A 15,835-nucleotide genomic window follows, 5' to 3' on the forward strand; every position below is an offset into this window, starting at 1 on the left:
TGTATATCTTGCATTTATAGAAGTTCATTGAGCAATATTGTCATTTCCATTCTGACATTTCTTTTTCAAATCTTAGTGGCAAAGATACAGACAGTTCCACTGTTGAAGAAGAGGATAATTTCAGAGCTTTGGAAGCCAAGTTAAGGTGTATGGCAATCAAAAAGAAACCATCACAAGGTATCATAAGATTTTTGAAATGACACATATAGCCATATTCTGCACAAATTTGTACTTTATGATATTAAAAATTTAAATTTGGAAGATTTTCTTGGAATATACTTTCAAACCTTGTGTTACAACTACGAAGTGTATTTTTTTAAATGGATGCCAAGTTTCACAAGCTGATTTCAAAATTTCTTTATTCCCTAACCTGGTCAGTTTGAGCTGTTGACATCACTTGGTGTATGAAGTTAGTCCATCTTTGTCCCTTGAGAATACAAAAAAATCTGCTTTACTGTAACTTGGTCCAGGAAATTGATAAGCAAGATAAGATTTTGGCCTACATAATTTCAATTTAAGATTCCTTGGAGCCATTAGTTTTAATTGTTGTGGGACAACTTTCCAAAATTTAATAATAAACCTAAATGCACAATTTCAGGTAATGTGAAGTAATAAAGTCAGTAATGCTACACAGATTATAAAACCATTCAGGCATTCTGCAATATTCAGTCTTTTAATTTAAAATTGAGAATGGAAACAGGGAATGTGTCAAAGAGACAACAACCCGACCAAAACCTGTTTCAAAAGCATAATAATTTAACTTTATTGAGGATTTAATTGAACATTTTTATGCCCCCGCCATAGGGTAGGGGGCATTAAGTTTTACCCCTGTCCGTATGTCCGTCCGTCTGTCCCAAAATTGGTTTCTGTTCTATAACTTTAGTTTGCCTCAACCAAATGTTATGAAACTCATCCACAATATTTATTACCACAAAACACAGGTCAAGTATGAATTTTGGTGGTGTCACTTTCACCGTTCTAAAGTTATGCCCCTTTACAAATGAAAAAATTGCTGAAATATTAGTTTTTGTTCTCTAAATTTAGTTTGCCTCAACAAATGTTATGAAACTTATGCACAATGCTAATTACCACAAAACACAGGTCAAGTATGAATTTTGGTGGTGTCACTTTCACCGTTCTAAAGTTATGCCCCTTTACAAATGAAAAAATTGCTGAAATATTAGTTTTTGTTCTCTAAATTTAGTTTGCCTCAACCAAATGTTATGAAACTTATGCACTATGCTAATTACCACAATACACAGATCAAGTTTGAATTTTGGTGGTGTCACTTTTACCGTTCTAGAGTCATACCCCTTTACAAATTGAAAAAATGCTGAAATATTAGTTTTTGTTCTCTAACTTTAGTTTGGCTCAACCAAATTTTATGAAACTTATACACAATACTTATTACCACAAAACTCAGATCAAGTACACATTTGGGTAGTGTCACTACAGTTCTTGAGTTATGGCCCTTTATAACGTTATATGCAAGCGGGGGCATCTTCTATGTCCCATGGACACATTCCCCATTTATTGATACAAGTATTAATCAATTGGTTGGTACAGACTTAGAAATTTCTATCCGTAAAATACTTTTAGAGAAATTAAGTTGTAGCACTTCTATGTTTCAAGAGTGACTAGTTCATAATATTGGTCTGATTGTTCTGAAATTCAACTTTAAATGTATAAAAATCCACCACAATGACTTTACTGTTTTCAGAAACATGTATTGTGATTCAATAGGTATGGCTAGTATTGACAGCAGTGCACCTGAAACAACTTCTAGTGATAACTCACCAACATTAGTGCGACGCCCATTTCCTAAACATCAGGGACCTGGCAGTGATTGTGGTAGTAGTGGTGACAGTGACTCACTGGGATCCAGTAGCTCAGGAGAGAAAACAAACAGGGTTAAAATAAGGGACAATGAAAGGTAATTACAGGGGGTAGAGTCAAAATTCAAAGTATTAATAACTATTGTGTATTAAAAATAAATTTTTAGAAATGGCTTTTCTATGATATACTTCATGTTTCATAAAAGGTATTAGAATGTGTATATTTTCAATTCATTCATGAATTGTTTTAATCTATGCCATCTTTATCAGTAAAATATTAAAGACTGATATCAACAAATCTTTCAACATGTCATTTTAGTCCACCTAGTCAACTTGTAAACAGAGTATTACCAGTCCAAGTTTTACAGGATAGAAGCTTAACACCTTCAACATCTAATGTGAAAAATACAAGGTAAGTCTCAGTAACAAACTATATTTAGAGTAATTTATTTCTAATTATAGTTTTAAGACAAGAATAGTATTGTACATATGTATACATATATAGAATGACTAGATGATAAACAACAATCATTCTTATGATAAAGATGTATAGTCTTCAGTTGGTATCAATAGATACAGTTCCAAATCAGATTGAGAGATATTTGAATTTTTAACCCCTTCAACAAAACTAAAAATTGCTAAAACCTTTTCAACTGTTTTACTAGAAATAAGAAGATGTGGTACGAGTGTCAATGAGACAACTCTCCATCCAAGTCACAAAGTGTAAAAAGTAAACAATTATAGGTCGAAGTACGGCCTTCAACACTGAGCCTTGGCTCACACCGAACAGCAAGCTATAAAGGGCCCCAAAATAACTAGTGTAAAACAATTCAAACAGGAAAACCAACGGTCTAATCTATATAAAAAACAAGAAACGAGAAACACTTAAAAACCACATCAACAAACGACAACCACTGAAACAGGTTCCTGACTTAGGACAGGTGCAAACAAATGCAGCTAGTTTTAAAGTTTTAACAGGCACCAACCTTCACCCTAACCTGAAATAGTAGTGTAACATTACAACATAGAAGACACACTATAAAATAGCAATTGAAATGGCTTAACTCAATAAAAAAAACATATTAACGAAAACAAGTAAACATACACTGAAAGAATAAATTTGATCTATGACACAATATAAATACAATATTAAATAAAAAAGGGGGGATGTAAAACAATGTAAAAAAAAACAACTATAACCTTGGACAAAATGGCGTTAAATAAAATAACTACACAGGTAAATATAAATATAAACATTTTGTTGTTAGGAGTACGGAGATATTTTTTACAAAATAAATAAATTTGTACCCCCATTTTAAACAATGGACTTTAAACACCAATCCATTTTATAAAATTAAATGGTCTTTATACTGGCGAAACACAGAATTTAACTTTGGAGGTACACAACATCTCTGAGAGATTTTGCTTTTTCCACCCACCCCAGTGGGAAACTTTTAGCTTGTCCACGCTGATCACCCTATACAGTTAAAAGGCTGTTTCTTTTGTTTTTTCCAAAAGTTTTAGAAGTTTAATCAATTGATCTTATCAAATAAACATTTTTATCCAACACATTTACAAATTAGTAGATACTTGAATGAACGTATGTGCATCCTGTCCACATATACTGAATTGTAAACATGACAACCCTTCTCTATTTGTGTATGGTATGTCTATGAAAGACAGTGTAGCCCATTTTAGTAACCTATTACAAAAAAAAGACATTTGGTAGGTTTAGATTAGAACATTAAATAAAAAAAAATAGATTAGTCCTAAATTTAATTTATCTTTGATACAGCTACAAGTATAATTAAATAATTATTTTGCAAGATATTTCATGTAAAAAATTTGATATAAATTTTTTTGTGTGTATATTTTTAGATTCAAGGGTAAAAATCGCATCATGCCAACACTGCCTAATCAACCAAGTGAAGCCTCCGCCCATTTCATGTTTGAGTTATCAAAGACAGTACTTGCTAAAGCTGGAGGGAATAGTTCTACATCATTGTTTACACAGCCTTCTAATAATAATCAACATACAGGTCCACATCGCAACCTTCATTTATGTGCATTCCAGATAGGATTATATGCTCTGGGACTGAATAACTGTGTATCACCAAATTGGCTTTCCAGGACATACTCTTCACATGTTTCATGGATTTCAGGTAACTACATTGACATGATATTAGGTCCTTAATTTGTTTAAAATTTACAATGAAAACTTTGAACTGTAGTGAAGAGCTTGCTGAAAAAGGTATAATTGGATAATAAAATGTTATTGTATGGGTTCTTTTCTGCATTATTTCTTTAACCACTGCAGGTTAAGGGCATACGATACAGTTTTGGTCCCACTGTGAATTTTTTACCTAAACAATTCAAATATGTAATAAAAAATATTCCTTCATATGCTACTTTTAGAGATAAATGGGGTCGAAATTTTAGACATTTACTGGAAATTTCGGTTTCTTGGAAATTTCTATCCTTTGGAAAGGCATACCTAACTTTTTTGTTTCAAAAGATAAACGCAAGCTGACTTTTGTAAAAACATCTGTTATATCTTCTGTACAGAAGTGTGCTTTGAATTTGTGTAACACTTCTTTGGAAATAATTCATTCATTCTCATTTTCATGATTTTAGTCAAAAAACAGGATTTTTTGCTGTGTATTTATCTAATTTAAAAAAATTTCAATGGTGATTTGTTTATAAAAATTGGCACAAATAATCTTCATACATAATCAAGCCAAATGTCATTTTTAAAAAGAGGGGTCCATGAACTCGTTTTCAAGTTAAATTAGTCTGAATGATAAAAATCAGTCGAAAAATGCATCTTTTCCCGATATGCCACATTTTGCATCATACTGAAATTGCAAAAATTATTAAAATTTTAATTTTAATTTCAAATGAATAAAATCTATAATAACATTAATGGACTGTCTAAACACTTTTGTTTAGATACTGTAGCTTGTGTATGCATTGTATTATAAAACATATTTTTGAAATGTTGCGTACTTTATTTCAGTGAACAGTTCATTTTAATACTAATACATGATTGATTCTTAATAGAAATTGTTCTTACACAAGATACAACTGTAAGCTAAAATGAAACTTTGTTTTAAACAGGTCAAGCAATGGAGATAGGAACTGCTGCTATTAATATCCTAATAGAAACATGGGAAGGTCATCTAACTCCACCAGAAGCTGCTTCTCTTGCTGACAAGGCTGCAAGAGGTCGTGACCCTAACATGGTTAGAGCTGCTGCAGAATTAGCTTTATCTTGCCTACCTCAAGCACAGGCTCTAAATCCATCAGAAGTTCAGAGAGCATTGTTCCAGTGCAAAGAACAGAGTAGAGATATGCTAGAAAAGGCCTGTCTAGCAGTGGAAGGTGCAGCAAAAGGAGGTGGAGTTTATCCTGAAGTCTTGTTTGATGTTGCTAGACAATGGTTTGAATTATCTGAAGAGGCTGCTCAATCCAATAATAACTCAGATGGCCAAAAAAGGAATTCAGCCAATGTTGAGAACAAGGAAGTTCATTCTATGTCAGTAGCTCAAACAGAACGTTGCAGTCCAGCTACTCTACCAATTATTCCATTCAGTTCACCTTCACCACATAATGCAGTCACAGTAGCCAGTGCCACAATGGCCCATAATAATCATATGCCGCAACAACCACTGGTATTATCATACGCAACTTTACCACCCCAGCCAGCGCCTCATCAGATGCCACACCAAGCCTTTGTCCAGCATTACAGTTACGTCCAACAAATCCCACCATTTAGTACCCAGCTTCATCATCAGCATATCCCCATCCATCCTTATGTCACCACTCTTACATATCAGGGTCAGCATATAGGTATACCAAACACTACACAAGCAATGTATCCCCACGGAGGAATGCCTGTAAGACAGCTAGGACCTGCTATACAAGTGTTTCCTAGTCACACTCAGTGCCAATTAAGTACTGTTGTACAGACACCGCCATCATCCTCAGCGAACGGACAATCTATGCATCCTGTCGACCAGCAACACGATTCTGATTCTCCTAGTCCTCCACATGTTCATCCTGTTGGTCATCACAACCAAGCTCAACTGAATTATCTCAATGCTGCCTTCCGTACAGGAATGTTAGCCATGGAAACCCTAGCTAGACGTGTACATGATGATAGACCTCAGGCAAAGTATGCAAGGAATCCACCCTATGGAGAAGATGTTAAATGGCTTTTGAATATTGCTGTAAAACTAGGTATGAATACAATTCATTTGTTTCTAGATATATTTTAAAATTTTGTGGATGCTAGATCAAACAGATTGGAATGTAGGAAATAACAAAGATATCATTAATTATTTTGTAAAATCAACAACATTCTGTTGTTTTATAAACGTAAAGTACACACTTTTTTTTCTGAGTGTCATGCTTTCAGATATGAGAAAAATACTTTCCAGGAATAAACAATGTATAAATAGGCTTCTTTTTTTTTGGAATACAATTAGTTTTATATACAATTAAATTGATGAAGTTAAAACATTTATGTAGAGAAGTTGTTGAATAGTTGCTTGGCTTAAATGATTTGAAGGGCAAAATTGACTTACACCCCTCCAACCCCCCCCCCCCCCCCCCCCCCCCCCCCCTCCTAAAAAAAATCGATTGGAATTAGTTATAAACTAAAAGGACCTTAACAGAAGACCAAAACTAAATAAGTTTTTTAATCATTCACAAAGTGAAATTGAAATAATGAGACCAATAAAGTTTTTTTTGTCATCCTTGTTTTTTTTTATACAGTTACATAAACATTTGTAGCATGATGTATTTAATATGAATTATGCCCTGTCATGTATTTAGCTGTTTCATGTAGTTTAATCTAAAATAAAAATGTTTCCTATTTAAATCTTAGGTACAAACTACATACAGCAGTTTTGTATGAGTTCAGTGAATGCTGTAGTGAGTCCATTTGTATTGTATGACATAGCCATAGAAGCTGCACATGTGTTGGCCAGGAACAACCCCACCATTGCACAGAACCATCTTAGATCCACCATACTTAATCCTATCATACAGAAATGTACACAAATGTAAGTAGAAAAAGTGCTTTACAGAACATCAACCAAGTAATGAAAGTTCATGTTGAGTGGTCAAGAATAGAACATCTACCTATGATTATTATCGTCTAGCATCACTTATGTTTGTATGACAATAACCAATTCATCAACATCCATTTTCTAGTTTTACTTCTCTTGTCAGGGGCAGTTAACTCAAATTTTCCTGTAAGACATTCATATGGAAAAATGAAATTCAGTACAGTATTCGTCCTATTGAATTCCTAAGTACTTATCTGTGTCTTTACTTTGTCAGACCATACTGATAATTCTTGGTTTATTGTTTAGATAAGATATACCTGTACTTTTGGCTACTGTACCTATCACCATCCTAAGGACCTTGTTTACCCAACTTTCAGTGATAATACAAATTTTGATTTATAGAGAATTTGATGTAGGTTTTTATACCTCCTGAAATAGTTGAGGGGAGCTTATCATTTCTGATTTGTGTATCCCCTCCTCTGTCAGTCTTTTTATTCATTACAAAGGGATTCCATAAGATAAGTGCAGTTTGACATATGCCCTGTTACTATGGAGTAATACTATTAATTAGAAAATACAGGTCATGTTCTATTTTCACTATTGGGCTGATATTGTTTTAGAAATTTTAGCCTCTGAAAATGGGAAAAGCAGCAAAAATGCATTCTTTCAGGAAGAATTTTCACATTAGAGATTGTGTAAAAAATAAATTGGCCCTTTTCTTCTTGTTTTATTTATATCATGCATTGCTAACAGTTGAATTTTGTTAAAATAAAAAAGTGTCTGTTATTAAGTTAAAATAAATTCTTATGGAAAAATGAAATTGAGTACAGTATTCATCCTATTGAATTCCTAAGTACTTATCTGTGTCTTTACTTTGTAAGACCATACTGATAATTCTTTCTTTATTGTTCAGATAAAATATACCTGTACCTTTAGCCTCTGAAAATGGGAAAAGCAGCAAAAATGCATTCTTTCAGGAAGAATTTTCACGGTAGAGATTGTGTAAAAAATAAATTGCCCTTTTCTTCTTGTTTTATTTATATCATGCATTGCATTCAATTCATTGAATGGTGTAAAAATGACAATCTTATTATGTCTTACACAGATAATACACTTCAAGACTGTGTCCTACATATTTTTGAACTGTAATTCATACACACCTAGTAAAAATACATTAACACAAAAGGATATGTATCTCTTAAAAAGAGGTGAGTACATATCATTTAAAATAGCTGTAAATTCATTTAATGATTGTTTCTTATAGCGCTGTATTTTCTGTTGCAGGTTCATACAATGTGCTCATCAACGTATACACCATATCAATCAAGCAGATTATGACGACTTTGTCAGTACAATTTGCAGTGCAAGAAACGCCTTTTGTTTGACTCAAGGAGGCATGATACAATTTCAAGAACTTCTCCAAAGTCTAAGGCGATCAAAATCTTGTCGTAAAGAGTTATGGACAAGGATTGTGAATGGACTGGCAACAGGGAATGTTTGATATTGGCATTGAATAGAATTATAAAAAAATCAGGTTCCCATAAATGTTTATTTTTTGACAGTTCTTTGTTTGACCTTATCATACTTATAGAACTATTAAATACACATTATTTTTTGTCATGAATGTAAGTTTATACATGTTTTATTAGTATATGTTAATTATTTAAATTTTTTGTTTTATTTATACAAATGTTAGACATTATTGTGTTTATTTTTTTCTTTTTTTTTCTTGATCATTGTTTTCATTAAATTACATTAGAAAATGAAAGATTCAAGGAAGTCCTCAACATGTTAATTTTACATTTTCAAATTTAAATGTTCAGAAGTAAATTTTTTTCCACAAATAGTAAACCTTTAAAAAATATGCATTGGTTTTAAAACTTGTTTGTTGGTTTAGAACAATTTCAAAGGTCTAAATTATAAAAAAAGTGATTTAAAACTGCTTTTTCTTCCAGTTTTATGCAAAATATATATACAATGGTACATAGTATAGAACCGAATAATAAAAACTAACTTCTATGGAAAGCATTCCAAATTTTTTTTAAATTCATTGAACAGAAATGAAATTTATGCAGTTCAAGACTGATAAAAATAATAATGAATCAATATCATGTTTCTACAATTTATATGTATACTTGTTATTTGGATGTCATATTTATAATTCTGTGTATAAATTTGTGTTGCTGAAGTATTTTTACATGTGAAAAAGAAAAGAAAAATAGAAAAATAAAATAATGAAAAAATATTGTTAATTGAAAGAGTCCCAACAGCATTTGAAATGAATGCTGTAATGATTTTACTGATGAACAACATTGCCTGATATATCAGTCCTGGTTATCAGAATGGTATGATTTAATTTAACAACCTTTATACCAATGGGCTCCTTATCAAGAATTCTAAAAACAAAATGAATTGGGTACTGGTTCACCACATTTTTTAGTATGTAGATTGTGATGGCATTTGATTTTTATTGAATAAAATGTATTACAATTACAACATTCAAGAGATTTCTACATGCAGGTCACAATTACCTACTTAACAAGAAATTACTTTTTAATATTAATATGCCTTTGTAATTATTTTTATTGTTTTTTAGAACATAAAAAAAGAAATGATCATAGAGGAAAATTTGGTCACAATGATTATCTTGAAAAGAATGAACTCATTATTGTATGATGTCTATGACATAGGGTAAATTCCCATCTTGAAAAGTTCTCAAATTATGTCTACCATTTTGACCTTTTTCTTTTAATATGAACTTTAAAAAATTTGCTTTATAATCTGTATAAAGGGTTCATTAAGAATGTTAAAAATGGTAATATTTAGAAATTTTTGTTACCCCCTCCCTCTTTATATTAGTTCAATTTCTTCTTTCCTAGAAACCCCCAATAACAATAAAAAACTCCTTTGGTATATTGTATATTATTGAAACATTTTTATTTCTGCATATTTCTGATTTTATGTCATATTTTTATCACTTAATCCCAACTTCTCGTGTTGTGTAATATACGTCTTCCACAAATTAAAGTATATATATATATATATATGTGTATAGAAAATAATATTTATTAAGATATATAAATATAGGCTTTCACTCATCCTGCTTTCCTGCTTATATCATTGAACAGTAAATTTTGATTAGATTATTGATATCTGAAATATTTTTATGCCTAGGAGGAGATGAAACTTCAATATTTCCATGTTTAACAATGTTATTCAGTAAACGGCCATGTCAATAATATGCTAGAAATGTTACAGCGGAGTTTTATTTGGAAACTTGATGGCTATCTAGTCAAGAAAACCAGATGATATTAACGCATTAATGGTAAACAGTTATAGTGGATACTAAGGGAAAAACAACAATTGCTCTTGGCCTATATCAGTATACACACTAGGCAACCATACTGTCTTGCTTCAGCTATTCCCTCAAATGGTCATGTGTCTATGACCTTCAGATATGGGATGGAGTTTTGTAAGTTGTTGGTCAAGTGATTTATCCTACTTGCTCCCATTTACTTTCACAATTGAGTTAAATGCCTTCAGATTCTATAAATATATTTAAAGTAACATCAATCTACTGAAACAAACATATTAGTTTTATTTTTTAAACAATAAACATCTGAGTGTGTTCAGAATTTTTTTTTATATCAAAATAAGTTCTTCTTTCTAAATCTACTTAAAACTCCTTGATTGTTGAAACTGTTACTTTTTCAATGTTGCTCTTTTGATATTTATACCAAATTGACAAGTTGTTTTCTTAACATTTTTAAAGAGAAACCTGATGGACAAAAAGAAAAATATGATGACAAAATTTTTTTCATAGTTTTTAATTATTTCACTATCTTTCTATTAAGATTCATTTATTTGAATGCTTAAGATAAGTACAACATAAATACAAGTGTAAAGTGCCATGGTATCAACATTCCAATTGAATGTAGTTATAGATGTTTAGTTATGACTCGGTAGAAGATTTTAATTAACTAGCAAATGAATTCATATAATCTAAAAATTTGACAAACGTAAAAGATAGAAAAGTTAACACAAAGGTGTGCTTGTATATGAACAGATCCAGTCTGTGCTGTGTTCAAAGTCCAATATTTTCAGCCATTGAAAAATAAATTATTTCACATTTTTATTGTACTTGTCATCTATTGCATCAAATTATTTCATAGCATTATTACAAATGAAATTGTTGAATCTAGTGAATATACTATTTTCAGTTGTAAAGTCTTGATTTATTCTATACATTTTAGAGGGCCATTTATAGTTATATTTGTGCTGAATAAATCTGAAAATTATTATAGAACATAAGCATATACCCAAAAATGGTAAACTTCTTGACAACGAAGATAGACTGTTTCACATTATGTTTATTACATTTGTTCTTTATTTGCTAAACTGTACCTTTTGTCATATTTTCAAATTGTTGTAAATATTCATTTTTTTGTGGAACCCTGTATTTCATTTTATTTAATCACAGGATGATGGTACTTTGCACATCTGCTCAAAATAATTAACTTCATAAAATTCTTATACAAATATACAGAAGTCATAAGTGTGACAGTTTGTATAAATGTATATGATAGATGAGTGTAGGAATTTCTAAAAATAGTACAGATAAAACAAAGTTTGGTTGCTTACAATACAAAAAAATCTCATAGTTTGGTATTAAGTTTACTTTTAGTACACCATTGCATTAGTATAAAAGTAAAACAATAACAGTTAGTCACATGCAGTTTTAGGAGATTCAACAGATTACCAGAACTAATTGATTTGTTTAACCTATTTAAATCATATTTTCATTCATGGTATTTTATTGCACTGTTATGACATGACATGAGAAAAAAAGATGGAAGGTTTATAAATAAACATAGATATTAGTCAAATTAATATTTATTATAGCAAAAAAATATTACATGCAAAAACTGAGAATATGTTGTTCCTTTTCTGTTTTCATCACAATCATAAGCCATTGAAATGTTTGTATCATTTATTTACCCAACAGACAGCTGTGTTCATATAGAAAGTTTAAAAAGTTGTTTCCCTTATTAATCTATTTAGTTTTTTTCAATATATGACAAATATTAAAATCCAGTTTCTGCAACAAATATGTGGATTGTACTATACAAATAAGTTTAATATATATATATTTTTGTGTAATTTAATGGGAAATTTAATTAACACACATTGAAATACCTCAAGAATTAGTGATTTGAAATTTGTTGAATAGTTTTGCTCTTTAAAATACTGAAATCAGTAAACATATTAAATTTATTTTGCTTTCAAAGGTAGCCTAGAAATGTTAGAATTTAACTTAATAACCACATCTTATAAGTCAGCTTCCACTTTCTACATCAATAGTTTTCCACTTAAGAAGTTATTGTGTTTGAACTATCTACAGACAGCAACATGTTAGTTTACCTTTGTTTGTCTGTCTCTACTTTTGTGATCAAATCTATCTTTAGTAATGTCCTGATTTTGTTAATATTGGTGTTTAAGCCCTTTTTTCTTGAAAATATGAAAAATATATATTAATGATATTTCCACACTGCAGTAATGTATAGCACTGCTCATTGTATTCACTTCTACATTTACTTTTACCTGTTTAGGCATTCATTGCCTTTATGTCAGTTTCTCAATAATCTTTGTTTATGTTTTAATGGTCACCACTTCAGTCCTCTATCATGGTACAACATTATTCAGTAACACATAAGTCACTGTGAATATCATGTTTTCTGATGAGTTATTTAAGCTAGGACATTCATGTCTTTTCATACGCCATCTAGGATATGAAGAATATTCCTGAAATTTCTTTGAAGTCAATTATTGACTTTAATATTTTTTCATGAGATTAAATGGAAATGAAAAATTTGAAAAGATCAGGGTTAATTGAAATTAAGTAAATATTACGATATAAGACAACAATTCTCTTCAGCTGTGACTGGCAAACAGCTATTTGCATATTAAGTGAAAAGTTATATTCTCTCCAATAGATTTTTTGCTCTTACTCCCCCCTTAAAAAAGGAAAAATATAAAAAAAATATTATGTCACAGGAGAAAGTATTCTTATGAGCAGAATTTCATGTTCTTTTGGCTCAGACACCTTGTCCCAGAGTACTGTTTGCATAGAATTATTAAGAATTTTAGCATCAAATGATAAGTTAACTAAAAAGGATGACACTTTCATATCTAAGGAACTGTATATAATATTCAGAAAGGTCATGTCAATTTTATCTTGTCAATCATTCAGATTCCCTCAACAAGAAATTACTGTTGCATTTTTATCACCATTTATTAGGAACTAAAATATCATAAAAAGTTTAAAAAGATGTTTTGAACAGCTATTTAAGAGTTATTGGTTAAATGACACCATCATTACTGCCTTCATAGAGAAAGCTACTTATAACGTTAGCTGTTCCATTGGACAATTATTGGAATAAAATATTGAAAGAATAACAAATAAATGAATGTGATTGAAACTCTTACTAACAGCATATGTAAATGTATGTTTAATAATTAACAGAACATTTAAACTTATCAAAAATTTATACTTTTTAATTGCTGTTTTCTGCATTTGTAGGATAACATCCAGTTTCTGCATATTATAATGCGTAAGAATAAAACTGACACTTTCTTCAAAAATCAAATACTGCTTATTGACTTCTGCATTTTCAGTAGTACCCCCAATTGCCTTCTATATTTTAATTAATCGTAAGCTTTTCATTTGACCAATAATATTGAACCAATAGGAAGCGATGCTAAATGCAGTGAACAGCAGTACAGAATAATTAGTTTCAAAAACTTTTAACACATTTTTTTTAGTATTAGTCCATTCAGTATGTGAAACTGAAAACACATAAAGAACCTTGTAAAGTTGTAAGATTGGATGAAAATGAACAGCAGAACTGTACAGTCTAAGACATTCATATAAAGATGTGACCATACCATTACAAATGTATCATGATTGTATTAAAGAAACATCAGAGTGGAAATGCTTGTTTTTATGTGTGAAATAAGTTTAATATTCAGTCAAAAAGTGTTTATAAGTATCTATACATACATTTTATATTTTTCAAGTCCCAGTTTGTAACTGGTCTGTGAATGTTAGAGCTCTGTCATATTTGTTACCAGCATTCTTTATATAGCATTATTAACAACAGAATAAATTATGCAAAGGTATGGAGGTATGAATGCCACAAATCAACAAAATAAATGATATTATGAAAAATATGTCCATTTTAAATAATTGCCCAAAAGCTTCATAACATTCTATGTTTTATCTGCAATCTGGATTGTGATAGAAATCCTGGAAAATGATTTTATTTCCATGTGAATAACTTAATAAGGTGGTCCATTATTTATTGAATACAGCCTTGGTGGTCTTGTGGTAGGGTGTTCACCTCGAGTTCTGGAGGTTGTGGGCTAGAACCTAAATAAAAAACTTCAAAGTTGGTATTTGCTGCCTCTCTGCTAAACATACAGTATTAAGTAGTAAGAGCAAAGACTGGTCAGCTCGGAGTAAGATAATGTGTTGGGGTAGGTGAATATGTCTTCCTGCGGACTGTTACCTTGTGAACTAGCACATTTAAAATCTGGCCTAGTGTGTCAGTCTAGTATAAAGCAAGGTTAATATTCATATTACATTAATATGTTCTCGTCCTGAATATGCATTCAATTTGCCACTGGACGTTAACTAGCCGCCATCATCATCATCATCATCATCATCATCATCATCATCATCATCATCATTACTGTAAATTCAGAAATATTTGCTTGCAATTAAAAATTTGCTTGCATTAATTGTATCCACCATTTTCTACATAAGAAAATGCCTGTACCAAGTTAGGAATATGACAGAAGTTATCCATTCGTTTGATGTGTTTGAGCTTTTGATTTTGCCATTTGATTAGGGACTTTCCTTTTTGAATTTTCCTCGGAGTTCAGTATTTTTGTAATTTTACTATTTCCTTAAATTGCAATAATTAATCTCACATTTTTGTTCATTGTTAAAAAAAAATAAGCCGCAAAAAATTCTGAATATACAGTATCAGTTTTTATGTCCTGATTGTTTTCCTTGGTTAACACAAGTATGAAAGCTTTGGTTAAAGGAAAGATAGTTTAGGGAAGTTTATTTGGCATCAACCATACATTTTTATTTTGTACATTAAGCTCCTAATAAAAGTTATGTACAACAGACACTTAGAATTCTTGAATACTTGATTTTTTTTGTATAGAAATGTAAAACAGTATGAGAATATTTTAATGCAACTTTAATAAAAAAACAAAAACAAATGGGATTGACCATGATAGCTTTCTAATCACCGTCTTAATATACCATTTGTGTATAACATTAAGGAAATGAGGAACTATTGCCCATGAGACCACTTTCTACTATAGAGTGAAGGACAATAATGCAAAAAATTACAGGCCTTCAACTACGAGCAAAAACTTGTACTCTATAGAAATCTCAAAAGACCATGTTAAACAAAAAGTCAAACAGTTCAAAAGAGAGAAAAAAACAATGGACTAATTTATATTAAAACAATTATGGAAGACAGTAACTATGTAATGAAAACCACCGGGTAATATGCCCGCAAAACTCTCCCCTAAAACGGGATTGGTTTAACAGCTGAACATTAGAACAAAATACAAATCAGTTGGATAGGGCTTGACTCATAATATCAATACTAAGCAATGATTGATTGATTGATTGATTGTTTGTATTTTATGCCATTTTCAGCACTTGGCTATATGGTGATGGCCAGTTATTGTTGGTGGAGGAAAACTGATAATCCTTATCAATTAAGATTGGAGTCGAATGCACCTGCTATATGCGGGGTTGGAATTCACAACATCGGGTTTGACAGCACAGTGACACAGTAGATGAATTACCCATATTACTTGGCCACTGAGGCCCCTCACGATACT

General features: G+C 31.0%; 1 protein-coding gene across 1 annotated transcript in view; it reads left to right on the forward strand.

Annotated features, from left to right (window-relative positions):
• Positions 1-14,137, forward strand: part of LOC127709782 (zinc finger SWIM domain-containing protein 8-like) — a 40,320-nt gene extending 26,183 nt beyond the window's left edge. The window contains exons 16-22 of the mRNA XM_052215421.1: positions 77-177; positions 1,744-1,933; positions 2,155-2,247; positions 3,714-3,997; positions 4,953-6,074; positions 6,724-6,901; positions 8,192-14,137. Coding sequence (XP_052071381.1) covers positions 77-177; positions 1,744-1,933; positions 2,155-2,247; positions 3,714-3,997; positions 4,953-6,074; positions 6,724-6,901; positions 8,192-8,408 — 2,185 coding nt within the window. The 3' untranslated portion in view covers positions 8,409-14,137. The remainder of the gene's footprint in view (positions 1-76; positions 178-1,743; positions 1,934-2,154; positions 2,248-3,713; positions 3,998-4,952; positions 6,075-6,723; positions 6,902-8,191) is intronic.
• Positions 14,138-15,835: the final 1,698 nt, after the last annotated feature.

Source organism: Mytilus californianus, unplaced genomic scaffold, assembly GCF_021869535.1.
Source record: "Mytilus californianus isolate M0D057914Y unplaced genomic scaffold, xbMytCali1.0.p SCAF_7, whole genome shotgun sequence".
Taxonomy (NCBI): Eukaryota; Metazoa; Mollusca; class Bivalvia; order Mytilida; family Mytilidae; genus Mytilus; species Mytilus californianus.